Source organism: Poecilia formosa, unplaced genomic scaffold (genome assembly GCF_000485575.1).
Source record: "Poecilia formosa unplaced genomic scaffold, Poecilia_formosa-5.1.2 Scaffold119, whole genome shotgun sequence".
NCBI lineage: Eukaryota > Metazoa > Chordata > Actinopteri > Cyprinodontiformes > Poeciliidae > Poecilia > Poecilia formosa.
In genome coordinates, this window is record NW_006800058.1 from 1,314,986 (window position 1) to 1,327,964 (window position 12,979).

General features: G+C 38.5%; 2 protein-coding genes across 3 annotated transcripts; one reads left to right on the top strand and one right to left on the bottom strand.

Annotated features, from left to right (window-relative positions):
• Positions 1 to 975: 975 nt before the first annotated feature.
• syap1 (synapse associated protein 1) lies at positions 976 to 7,043 on the bottom strand. The gene is made up of 9 exons (XM_007560725.2): positions 6,729 to 7,043; positions 5,568 to 5,686; positions 5,331 to 5,397; positions 4,798 to 4,871; positions 4,243 to 4,382; positions 3,401 to 3,573; positions 2,004 to 2,050; positions 1,737 to 1,893; positions 976 to 1,613 (listed from the first exon to the last, which is right to left on the bottom strand). Exons 1-9 carry the CDS (start codon positions 6,916 to 6,918, stop codon positions 1,483 to 1,485), a joined length of 1,098 nt encoding a protein of 365 aa, XP_007560787.1. The 5' UTR covers positions 6,919 to 7,043; the 3' UTR covers positions 976 to 1,482.
• A 277-nt stretch (positions 7,044 to 7,320) lies between these two features.
• Positions 7,321 to 9,667, top strand: phospho2 (phosphatase, orphan 2). 2 transcript variants are annotated; one of them, XM_007560726.2, is made up of 4 exons: positions 7,321 to 7,411; positions 7,836 to 7,929; positions 8,039 to 8,133; positions 8,857 to 9,667. In XM_007560726.2, the coding sequence occupies exons 2-4, from the start codon at positions 7,859 to 7,861 to the stop codon at positions 9,423 to 9,425; spliced, it is 735 nt and encodes a 244-aa protein (XP_007560788.1). In that variant the 5' UTR covers positions 7,321 to 7,411; positions 7,836 to 7,858; the 3' UTR covers positions 9,426 to 9,667. The 2 variants fall into 2 exon arrangements, with proteins under 2 accessions (XP_007560788.1, XP_007560790.1); XM_007560728.2 differs by having other exon boundaries at positions 7,344 to 7,585.
• Positions 9,668 to 12,979: the final 3,312 nt, after the last annotated feature.

Genomic DNA, 12,979 nt, shown 5'->3' on the forward strand with positions numbered 1-12,979 from the left:
TCCACACTGGCTGACTCACTCCCTCGCTCACTTAGACTTTCTTCTCTTCCATCCCTGAGTTGTCGATTTGGGCGAAGTGTAGGATGGGAATGCGGGGAGGTGAACACGCTCAGACTTGTGGTCAAACAGGATGCTGTGGGAAAACTACAACTACTGGTTCTAGACCAGTGGCTTAACTCGTTAAAGGCTGGTACAAGAAACAATTGTTTTAACTGGTTCATTTCAGCAAAAAAAGAAAAGAAAGAAAGAATCAATCAATGATTTTCACAGATTTTCTTCTGTTTGCCATTATGTACATAGAACTTACTTCTTGATTGAAATAGTGATTGGGAAATAGAGAGAAGAAGCATTACTACTGCTTAACCACTCTTAACTCACTTCAAAATAAGAGCATGAATATAAACGTCTGACTGCTCGTGTAAGGATGTAGTTAATAGTTGATGACCAAACCTTCATCACAAATGTCAAACTTTATTCAACTGAAAGTTTACAAATTGGCCAAGTAAATCAGCGCTTCAGAATTTATCTAGAAAAAAAAATATTTAGGCGAAGCAAAGAGCACTAAATGTCTTCCAAGTTAGCACAATCACTAAACAGCCACACAAAAATATTAGCTCCACTATCAGTAGATTAGTGGAAGAGTGCCCATCACTGCAGTTCAGTCTGTACATGTGGACATAATCTGAAACACTTAGCAGTGGTAACTGCACAAGGAGCTTCTACAAAATGTCGAGTCACTGCAGCCGAAAAAACAAAAGCCACAATATTCGATCTTATTTATAGAAAATGTTTGAAAGTCATGTACTGTTTTCCACTTCGCAATTAAAGACAGCTTCATGTCAAGTCGGTTAAAAACATTTTGCAATGGTGGCAAAACTTTTTGTTGTGTTCATGATGCAGTGACACTATAGCTTAAATCTACTTCCAGCATTATTCATTCCGTAAATTCTCCACCATAGATGTGACGCAGTCTGGTCTCAAATAACATTATCATTTATTAAAGAATCCAAAGAAAGTAAGAAAATCACAGTAAAAGTACAGTTTTCCAGCTATAGAGAAACATTGTGCACAAAATAAGAAGAGATAAAATATTTTATAATGAAGGAAATCTAACTTCAAATAGTGTTTCAGCTGTCTTTATTTACATGCCGCTTAATTTTACATTTAACCTTCCTTACTATGCAACACATAGTTGTCCAATCAAGAAGGGAACGCCACCTATTGTGTAAAACTGGTGTAAGTTGTCCCAGAGCTCCCTCTAGAGGACGTGCAAGTCAAAAGACAGAGGCTGGAGGAAAAGGAGAAGATCAAACTAATTAAGAAGGTACTACTTCATTAATATACCCGCCCTGCCTCCAACTGATGCACTTTTGCTACTGCTGGATCAACTTTACTGCGTAAGGAAAAAGGGGTTTGGGCGTGTCGGCCCTCGTGCATCACTGGTGGTCGATTCGGAGCTGCGGTTTTATGCGCCGTTGTTCCCTAGCTGTCCTCGGACTGGAGCATCTTCTCGATCTCCTGGTCCCACTGGTCGTCCTTGTTGTCTGACTCGGTCACCACCTCGTACTCCTGGAGTTCTTGCTGCAGCTCTTTTTCCCAGTCTGCTGCCTCATCTGGATGGGAAGCAATGATCAGAACAGTTTGGGATTTACAGCAAAACTGGTTTCATTCAGCATGAAAAAATAAAAATAAAAAAAATAAAAAATCGACAGTAAAGGAGCGCTGAGGAGGCTGACCGTCTGGAGACGGGACACTGTCCTTCTTGTCCAGCACCAGCTGCTCCATCTCTTTCCTCAGGTCTTCATGGTTGATCCCCGTCGAGTCGAAAGCGTCGCTCACGAACTCCGAGACTCCAGGACTTGTTGAAATCTCTTCCTCCTCCTCGTGGGATGCCTGAGGTTTGCGTATGCAGGCAGGTTAAAGTTAAATGACTGGTTTTCCTCTTTTTTAAACACGATATAAAAAATAAAATAAAAAAACATTATTCAGGGTCATGTTTTTACCTTCTGTATGTCGCTGATGGAAACTGGTGGAGTTTTTGGTCTAACATCTGCAAAGAACCAATATTATGTTTAACTTTCCAGTTCATGAACTTTAAAGTCATCTGCCTATGTGGGTTAGGGAGCAGGGCTGCTGTAGACTGTTGTTAATAGGCAAGTTTAGCAATATTTTAAAATGCTTCTTCTAATGAAACAAGGATTCAAAACCATTTTAACAAGAGACAGATTTCTTTTCTCACAAAACTTATCTACATTAATATTCAAAAGGCTCTCAGTCCAGTGGTTTCCAATATTTTAAGTATAATTAAAATATAAACTAGAGCTGATCAATATCAAAAATAAATCTAATTTTGATGATTATGACAACACTGGTCAACAGCCAAGAAATTGTCTGCAGTTTTTAACTGTTTTAGGGTCATTTTGATTTGCTGAATCCAAAAATCACATTGGTTTTGCTCAATCAGGTTAACTCTCTCTGAACTATGGAGCAACATGAGCATCAAAATGCAGGACTTGTTCTCACATCTGGATCAGTTTCCTGAGAATCTGATCAATGAGTGAAGAGCAGGAGGAGAGATTCCATCAGGACAGGAAAGAGACGGAGGATTTCACACAATGAAGACGTAATGTTCAATTCACATGTACTTACCTTATCAGTGTTTATTATTCAACTTACAGAAATCTTCAAGTTTGTAAAAGTATACTCTGTTAGAAAACAGTGTTTTTCTCCTAAAAACTTTTATGAGCAAATTAACTAATAATGCCACAAAATGTCATCAATTTAGTCAGAAGATCAAATTTCTCTAAATCAAATTAGAATTAAAAACCTGACCTGACTGAGAAAAATGGATGTCATTTTTGGATTCAGCTGTGCAAAATAGTCCTAATTCAGCTGGAAAAACATAGACAACTTCCAAAAAATATTTTTTGTAACCCAGTGTCATGATATGATCTTAGCCCACATTTTAATAAAGAATTTCAATGTATGGCACCTGAAACATAAAATTCAACCAAATATTGCATATAAGGACCTTCAAGCAATTGCAAAACTGCACACATGGATTCTGTGATGACTACAAATAAATACATTGTGCTTTATTATTATTATTATTATTATTTGAAATATAAAAACTAAACTTTAAGATGAATTCATGCCAGATGTTTCAGCAGTGATCAGGTTGGTGATACGCAACTTGCAAAACCCACAAACTAGAGAAATCTATAGAAAGACAAGTTTAGGAACATTTTTCCTGATTTTCCACACTAATCCAGACCTGGAAAATACTTTCTTTTTTTTTTTCTTTTTTTTTAGAATTTTCCAGACCGCCTTGTAACTCTGTGGCTGATTCGGCAAAATTTTAATAGTCACGAAAAATATAGAAAGGAAACTAAAACAGGACCTTTTAAGACAATGTCGTCAGGTGAAACGCTGTCCCCGCCCTCCCCGCCGTCCTTCTGCTGCTGCTGCTGCTGCTGCTGCTGCTGGTGGGCAGCCAGCGCTGTGAGCTGCGCCGACTGCTTGATCAGAGACACCCTGTAGAAGTAATTCCTCCAAAACACGTCCTCCTTCACCCTGTAAGAACGCAAACCCATGACAGTATTTGCACATCTTCACATATTGTGACAATCAAGGAGCAAATCATTAGTAGTTCCAAGACAATTGGGGCATGACATGAAGAAGTGACGCCTGCGGGTCTGCTGGGGATAAGGTGTAAAGATATTCTGGTCTTTTCAGCCTCTCCGCCATTTTGTATCTTTGTAGTTTTGGTTGGAGACATTGACAACACTATGTTTTAATGAATAATGTCAGGAAAGTGATTGTTTTGACTGGATTGGTAGTCATAACCCATGAGATGATTGTCACTACCAGTCAAATCAAATGTAATGTATTGCAACACTTCAAAGTAAAACTAAACTATTTAAAAAAGATAAACTACTTTAATATCAAACTATTTTCAGATGTATCTTGATTCCAACTGTGCCTCTTCATCTTCTTCTTACATCAGAGAAACAAATGGGCTTCCCTACCAACCAATGGCAATGTACACAAAAGATCATAATTACGTCATGGAACTTTAACTATTTTGACCTGATTGACCAGTTTGTGACTTCTGTCCTTTCCATAGCAGGTTAAAGGGAAAGGTCCAAAATCAGCAGCCGAAAGAAGAGGAGACAGAGTGGCCTGCACCTGATTGGTTCTTGTAGGTTTGAGTTTTCGTACAGGAACTGAAGGAGCCCTTACTGTTTTGGAACTAGGTCGAAGCGCATGCGGTTGAGAAGCTGGTCCTCCTCCAGCATGACGGCCGCCAGAGGGTACATGTGCTCCATGTCGAAGTGGAACTGGACACCAGCCGGAGGGTCCCGCAGGAAGTTCCGCTTGTCCTGGAACCAGACGACCCAGAGGTCAAAGGTCACTGAGTAATGGACTGATAGACCCACCATGTTGCACGGCATTAAGTATTAAGCATCCCGACACGTTTGTTTGCAAGTGGTGTACAATGCTACACTTGTTAACTTTACTTACTTGTTAACTTTAGTTAACAAGTTTACCAAACTTGTTAACTTGTTTAATATTTAAACACTGCAAATTTAGTGTTTATCAGCTGATGTAAGTTTAGAATAGTTACAATTAGATAGCACACTCTGCATTTCAAAGTCCAAGTATTATTTTTTTTTTTGTTTGCTACTCCGGTAGGATTAAAATCAACAGATATAATAACATTGGTACACTGTATGCTAAATACAAATAACACTAATGACAGTACTTTTTTTTGCACACAGAGTAGAATTTGCTTACAGCAGACAGAGCCAGGATCTGCTGCTGGATGGTCTCCTCCTCATTGTAGCCCACCCAGGGAGGCACTGCTGCTTCTACACAAACATTAGCCAACAGAGACAGTCAGTCAGTCACAGTATTAACAGTATAATACCAAGTGACACCGGCCATTCAGATAAGGCAACATCTCTGCTATCTCAATACATTGTGATTTCTATATTACGTTTCTAAAACTAAACATTTTACCAACAGATTAATTTTGGAGCAAAATTTAAAAAAATGACTGATGAGATATCTGAGAACAATTGTTGATGTTTCTACACAGCCCAGCAGGTAGGGGCACACCATACTCTTCAGATTTGTATTAGTAGAACATCTTGAAATCCCTGTGTGTTATTTTTTTCCCCCATTTTAAAAAACCTTAAACTTTATGTTGCCCCTTATAATAAAATCAAATACATTGCAGAAGATGGAATAGATTTCCAGTGCACTGCATGTGTCTGCAGGGCTTCGCCTTAGGTTTGCTGCCAGAAACACAGAGGTCTTTCTCTCACCTGACTTTTTGGCCTTCTTCTCTTGGACAAACTTCTCTTGCTCCTTATGGAAATCTCCCAGAATAGTCTGCAAAAAAACACACACACAAACAAGTTTACAATACAATCAACAGAAGACCAATTAACTGTCTTAAGAGAACAAATGGTAAGTCAAACACCGCCCTTAAAAAAAAACAAATTCAACCATCTGTGAAGAAACGTTTCCTAAAAGTCCCTTAAGCCAGAAGACCAAAGTGCCTTATCTATGATGCCATCGATCTTCCCTTCTTCCACCGTCTTCTTGATGGTCTGAGCAGTCCCCACTACAGACTCTGACAACTTCTTGGTGGCACTGGAGGCGAAACTGAAGATGAACTCTTCAATTGGTGGAAGCAGAACAGAGAACAGAAGGGTTACACAAGGTGTGGGAGACTGACACGGTTTTTCCAAAACACTCAGAAGTTTACATCCACTCTTTATGGGTAACACAGGTTGTTAATATTAAATTTTAATGTTTTGTTTCTGTGTTACTGTGGTCTTTTGGCTGTATGACCATTCCACTCGTGGTTTTTACCCAGAGGCTCCTATATCTCCCTGTCACTATCCTTCCCTTTCTCCTGCATTGTTCCTTTAAATAAGTTTGATTGGGATAATTATTTTTATGCTTTGGCACTCCATGGCTTTTAACTCTCCTTCATTCCATTCCCTGACCGTTTCCACAAGAATACTGTTCCAGTTTGTTAGCCCGTTTCAACTCATCTATGACTGGTAGAAAAAGGCCCCCAAACTCAAAAGATAAATAAGTGATAATCAATAGCATATTTCCTTTTTTAAAAATAACAGTTTTACAAATTGAAGATAATATTTTAGCTCCAAAAAGCTGGCATATATACAATCAACTGAAAGGTGAGGCTATAGCTTTTAGTCTTTGTTTGCTCATGCAGCTGTCTTCAAACTGGTTTACCTGTCCCAGTAACACTGGTGATCCACCAGTTTCCAGTTTATGGTTAGTTGTTCAAAAGCAGCTTAAACAAATTCCTTTGATCCTACAGGTCTTTCTATCAGATCATGGCAGAATGATTTTGAAGAATTGTTTACCTGGTACTGGTTAATGGATCACCCTGGACTTGGCAGTTCTTCTTAAGAATAAATCCAAAGGACTTTTACAGTTTTTATAAAACTACAATTTACCCAAGATATGTTTTAATTTGAGAAAATCCTCAAGAGATTAAAATGTGAGGGACTAAAACGGTTGAAACTGCACGTTAATCGTTCCACTTTGCGAAAATAGATCAAACAAATACTTAGAGCTCAAAATAAACAAAACATCCATCTTTCATGACCATTAGGAGTGGATCAAACCTCTGACCGCATCTAGCTATGATCATTCAGAAGAAAATAGAAACATCTGCCCCTCACCACCGAGTCCTTTGCTGTGATCTGGGGTTTCTTCTTTCGTCTCCGATGCCTCATCATCCTGCTCAGCTGCTTGCTGTTTGTTTACCTCGTTTTGGGCTTCAACCACCTTCTCTTCCTGCTCCACACTGAGGCCTTCCTTCTCCTCTGACGTCTTCTCCAGACCCAGCCACGTCCCGAACCCTTTGAACATACTGGTCAGAGGGAGAAAACGAACTGATAAAAAGAAAATGACAGACGGAAACTGGCTGCGAACTCACACCGTGTAAAAATGTTTTTTAATGCAACCAGGAACTAGAAGCTTCTTCGTCTTTACGTTCTTTTTGCGGTGCTCGCTCGATGCTGCCACTCAGTGGCCACAAGGCTGTAATACGTTTATTGAACCCTTTTAATGATTTTCATTATCATTATTTTTTGTTATTGAATAATAATGAAATAATCATAATATCAATGATTATAATTTTATGTGAACTTTACAACAAGCATAAAGCACAGTTAAAAGAAATCAAAAGGTTAATTTACCTTTGTAAAAAAAATAAGAATATAAGAAAAAAATATATATAATAACGTGACATTCTGAAGAAACAGCCAGAAGGGGGCGGTAATTAGCAGAAAACAGGTAGATGTCCGCACAGCGCGAGCCAGTTGAATGTAGAACCGACTGCTTGATGACAGGAAGAATACGGGTTAGTTTCGTTCTCGTTTCACTTGTTTAAGTTGAAGTTTGTGTAAATTGAGCCAAAATACAGCGTAGAGAAGTTTGTATAATCCTCGTTGGGTCTGCTAAAATCAAGTGAAAGTGCGGACACGGGAATTTACCAGGTGTACTTGCAAGAAAACAAGGTTGCACCAGACGTCCGGTAAATACCTTGTCATTTTAAAAACAGAACACTCAAACGGAGCTTTCACGCACTAATACAACATACAAAAAATGAAAAAATGATTAGTTTAACGTGGTTTTCCGATCGGCCTGAAAGATTCGATGTTTAACTGCGTGTGTTTTATCGAGTCACTCAATATTGATTTGATTTGGAAAGACAAACGTGGCCCAGTAATAAACATGTAACGTACATGTTCTTGAAGTTGATGAATTCTCCTTTTCCGAGGCAGGCTGTTTGAAAGTGTGGCAAAAAATGAAGATTCTGATGGTGTTTGATTTTGACCACACTGTGGTGGACGAGAACTGTGACATCTGGGTCATCAAGTATGTATTAAAAGTTTTTTATATATGTCAGAGGGTACAAAGAAACTGGGTGTTTTATAAGCATTGTGTCAGTTTATTAACTGGTGATCTTTATTTTTCCTGCTTTAAGGTGTCTTCCGAAGCAGACTCTCCCAGATTCTGTGGAGAGCACATACAGGAGGGGCCAGTGGACTGAGTACATGGGCAGAGTGATGGCCTACATAGGTTATAACCTATTACATAGTTTTTCTTATGTTTCAGTTTGTCCTCCATTGTGCTCAGTGAGTCCTCCACAGAGGTGGTTCAACAAACTCTGAGTCTATCCATGAACTCTACTTTAACTTGAAAGTTAACTCACCCCTAGCAAAAGTTTCTGGTTCCATAACAGTTTAGATATACAACCAATCAGAGCCAGAAGGAGGATGTTGGCACTGTCAATCTTGCCCATGTTTGTGCTACAGCTACCACTTTTCCCCGTCAGCAGAGCCTGTGGTGAATGCTGAGGCTAGTTAGCATGGCAGATAAATCGTCTTCCTGAAATGGTAAGTTGCACATTTCGGGGCATGTTCACAAGGATGATTAACAGCAATAATACCCTCCTTCTGGCTCTGATTGGTTGTTTTTGGTTGGGAGCCATGCATTTCTTCAGACAGCAGCTCATTTGGGACGTGGAGGAGATTGATCTTTTCACAGATTACCTGTCTCATAACAAACTGTTATGACACAGTGACAGTTTTAACAAACAAAGAAAATTTTTTATAAAAGTTACATACTTTAGTTTTAAGGGCCAAAGAATATGCAGAGGGTTAGCAATACCCTAGGTAATGGAATTCAGCCTTGGCCTTAGCTCTCTTTCTGTAACTCAGATTACATAAAAATTGACAGAGTTTTTATCTAATCTGCGCCCCAGTTTTCCATTCTGATCATTTCTGTCTTTGGTTCTAACAGGAGACCAGGGGGTCACCCCCGACAGGGTCCGCAGCGTCATGGAGACCATTCCCTTCACACCTGGCATGCCGGAGCTGCTCACATTCATATCAGAGAATAAAAGCATGGTGGACTGCATCATCGTCTCCGATGCCAACACCATGTTCATCGAATGGGTCCTCCAGGGGGCGGGACTCTGGAAAGCTGTGGACCAGGTGTATTCCAACCCGGCCAGCATCAATGAGTCCGGCTACATGGAGCTGCAGCACCACCACTTGCACGAGTGTGCCAAGTGCCCCGTCAACATGTGCAAGAAGAAAGTCCTGGAGACGTACCTTTCCGAGAAGGCAGACGGCGGCGAGGTGTACGGGCGAGTGTTTTACGTGGGGGACGGTGGTAACGACCTCTGCCCCGCGTTCTGTCTGAGTGCGGGTGACGTTGTGATGCCCAGGCAGGGCTACACCCTGGATAAGAGGCTGACCCGACTAAGAGATCAGGAAGGCAACTGTTCTGTTTCAGCTAAAGTCATTCCATGGAGCAGCGCCACTGACATCCTGCAGGAACTGAAAGACAGTCTGCAGTCTGAATGATCCACATCCTCACCACATCGTACCCCAGACCCAATCAAAAGATTCAGTATTTTATTACTGGTCTTGTATTTTTAATTAGAACTGATGAATTTGTAGGGATAAAGTGATTTTATTATACTAACAACTAAGCCTGTCGCAGTAAACAATCAATTGATCGCATGATCAGTTAAAATGAGCTTGATCATTTCCATTCTGATGATTAATATTTTTTGAAGGGCAATTTTGTTTACAGGGATTTCATAATCCATTTTAGTGATGATTTTGTTTGTGTTTTGGCTTTTATTTGCTCTTTATTTATTGTTTGTGGTTGTCAGGTTTTATTTTGGATATTTAAGATGTCTTCCAGTTCTAGTGTGAAGTATTTTGTGCAAAATGAATGTTTATTAGTCTTTGAGAGGGCAAACTTGCATTATTATGGGATTACCTATATATTAGTTGAAAATGGTCAGGGTGGTCAGGGTTGTCCATATTGCATTTGGAGCATTCAAATGAACATTCGTCTGAGTTTATTGCTGGGTTGTGTGCAGCCATGATCTTCAGACTGATGTAATGAATTTCATAACACTACCCTCAGCCATAACTGACCCATTTGGAGCAATTGTTGTGATAATAAGAACTTGGCTCATGTGTACACACGTCATGTACACATACAGAATATTATTTTTATTTTGTCTGACCTGTCTCCAGACAACATATAATGACCATTTTAACACTGAATATAGATTTCTAAGCCAGATAAACAGTTTTATTTTTTTAGGAGCTCCTTGTCACTGGAAATTTAGGAAAGGCCATTTGTATCTGCCTATTTATGTAGATGCCCAGTCTTTAAACTATGAATTTTATAGATGTAAATTTCTACTCTTGTCTGGGAGTATGAAGGTATGTATTCATACTGCAGGATTCACTGATGGGGTGTCAGAGTAGTTTTCACTGTGATTCTGAAAAATTGTTGAGCTCAAAAGATTTTAATTTGATTACCCGCGAGTGGAAACATATTTTTAAACATCTGTAATACTTTTTAAGTGTTAAAGTTATGTAAGCAACAATTTAAGTTTAATAGTTCTGATAAATATACCTTATTTTGGATATTAATAAAGATAAAACGTTCCTGTTCAGCAGCATCAAAGATTTGTAAGGGTGGGTTGTTATAGAAGGGTAAACTGCTGGTTGTAGTCTTTTTTTTTATTATATGCACATTATTGGTACAATCTAAGATTAAAGGTGTTTTATTAACTATTAAAAACTCTTCAACACAGCCTATAGCTCTTCAATTTATGTTTCCAGATGTTTAAGAGTTTATGAGTAGGGGTGAATTAGTCGAAATTAAAATAATAAGATAAAATGAAAAACTTTTGACTTTTGGAATTTTTTCCAGTGAATTTGGATTTTTAAACTCTGAAATTTTCCAAGTTGTGTTTTTTTTTATCTAGGAAATTTCTGGGATGAATTTCAAAACTTGGCTGCACAGTGGAGTAGTTGGTAGACCTGTTGCCTTGCAGCAAGAAGGTTCTGGGTTCGATTCCCGGCCTGAGTCTGTCTGCATGGAGTTTGCATGTTCTCCCTGTACATGCATGGGTTCTCTCAAGGTTCTCTGGCTTCCTCCCACAGTCCAAAAACATGACCGTTAGGTTAATTGATCTCTCTAAATTGTCCCTAGGTGTGTGTGCATGGTTGTTTGTCCTGTTTGTCTCTGTGTTGCCCTGCAACAGACTGGTGACCTGTCCAAGATGACCCCGCCTCTCACCTGGAATGTTAGCTGGAGATCGGCACCAGCAAAACCTCCTGACCCCACTAAGGGACAAGGATGTAAAGAAAATGGATGGAATTTCAAAACTTCTGATTTTTCTAGAAAATGTACAACTTTTCAAGCTAAAATTTCCTCATTTGTTTAGAAAATTTGTTAGATTAATTTTAAAACTACTGATTTTTCTAACAATTTTTCAACTTTTCAAACTCAGAAAGTTAAAAAAAATTTTGGGTTCTAGAAAATTTCTGAGATTAATCTCAAAATTTCAGTTGTTTTTTTTTTTGCCAGAAATGCACTCCTCCTTTTTCTTGTTTCTACCTCCAATGACCCTAATATGGCGCAATGATAACAGGTAAAAAAAGATTTCACTCCTGGGACAAAAAGTTTGCCTGCTGGTTCCCACCCTGCCTGTGTTAGCTGTGTCTGCCCTCCAGGCTTGTCCAAACTCTACAGCTCATTTACTCCAGAACACACTGTGAAGGTACAAACTTTAAGTGCAAATACTAAAATTCACTGTAGTGGAAACAGTGCTGAAATATTAATAAAAAAATGTCATGGTCGGTTTTGACTTACTAACATCACCTGAGGTGATATTAATAATTTCCCCATATGTATGCAGTTTGTGTTGTAGCATCAGTTATTAAAGAAAAAAAAAAGCTGATCTAGCAGGAAATTCTGTTAAAAGATTTAACAGCACAAATAATGTAAGCTAAAGACTTATGTTACTGTAAACATCCATTTGATTTGGACTAAGATAAATCAGGAAGCAGTCCTTGATTCTCTCAACTAACATTCACATTAATCCACTGCAAAAAGACAAAAAAGCCTCCATGCTGGCATCAGATGCCAAATTAAACCTCATTTTTAATTGCATGTAATATGAAATCTTTGCAATGCCCTAGATTTAAATATGCAATGTATTTCTGCTGCGGATTAACTTCTTGCAAGTGTCTATCCATCTTTTTATCATATGTGGGAAAAATAAGTATTTGATTTCCACACTTACAAAGAATGGAGTCTGGAGCTCTTTACAGAACGACAGCGTTTCCATCACAACTTTGTCAATATTCCGCTAATGTTGCAAAAAAAAAAAAAAAAAAAAACAGCATTTCTCGATGTTTTCATTAAATAAGAAACACAATTAAAATCCCACGTAAATAAATCTCTTCACACGCTAACATGCCGCGTCATCATCCTACTTCCTGTTTTCTTGTTCATTGTTTACATAACTAGCTACACATTTCACATGTTGAACATGTGAAGTGTGTGATAAAAAAAGATGTTTATAGTCATACCCTAATTTACAGCATATGTCCCTAAAATACCTTTAACAGTAGGTTTAAATGAAAATCAACAATAAATAAAATAAAAGTATAAAAACTAAATATAAAGCAATGCGTTTAAAACTACAGAATCAAAACAATTACAATTTTTTAAAATTTGTACAATTCTGATGAGCACTAAGTGAATATTTAAGATACCGTCTTTCAAAATCGAGGTGACCCTACAACAAGATGACAGAGCTCTCCATTGTTTGGAAGTGGAAAAACGGAAAACTTCAAAACCCAGTGGTGTATCAAATACTTATTTCCCCCACTGTGCCTGTCCATATGCCACACTTTTTTCTGATTTATATTAATAACCACTGCAGATTTGCATGAACTTACAATATTGACAAATAAGTAGGTGGGGTCACTTCAAAACCAGTAACATCAACAGGCATATCGATTCCTGCCTGTGTGGAACATTGCTATACTTCACCCCCCATCTGCATAGTGAAGGACATGCTGCTAATTTAAGGATTTAG

Coding starts and splice junctions, on each gene's coding strand:
- syap1 (XM_007560725.2), bottom strand. CDS start 6,918: ATGTTCAAAGGGTTCGGGACGTGGCTGGGTCTGGAGAAGACGTCAGAG. Junction 5,687..6,728: donor TCACAGCAAAGGACTCGGTG/GTGAGGGGCAGA, acceptor CACCAATTGAAG/AGTTCATCTTCAGTTTCGCC. Junction 2,051..3,400: donor TGACGACATTGTCTTAAAAG/GTCCTGTTTTAG, acceptor GGTTCTTTGCAG/ATGTTAGACCAAAAACTCCA.
- phospho2 (XM_007560726.2), top strand. CDS start 7,859: ATGAAGATTCTGATGGTGTTTGATTTTGACCACACTGTGGTGGACGAG. Junction 7,930..8,038: donor TGTGACATCTGGGTCATCAA/GTATGTATTAAA, acceptor TCCTGCTTTAAG/GTGTCTTCCGAAGCAGACTC. Junction 8,134..8,856: donor CAGAGTGATGGCCTACATAG/GTTATAACCTAT, acceptor TGGTTCTAACAG/GAGACCAGGGGGTCACCCCC.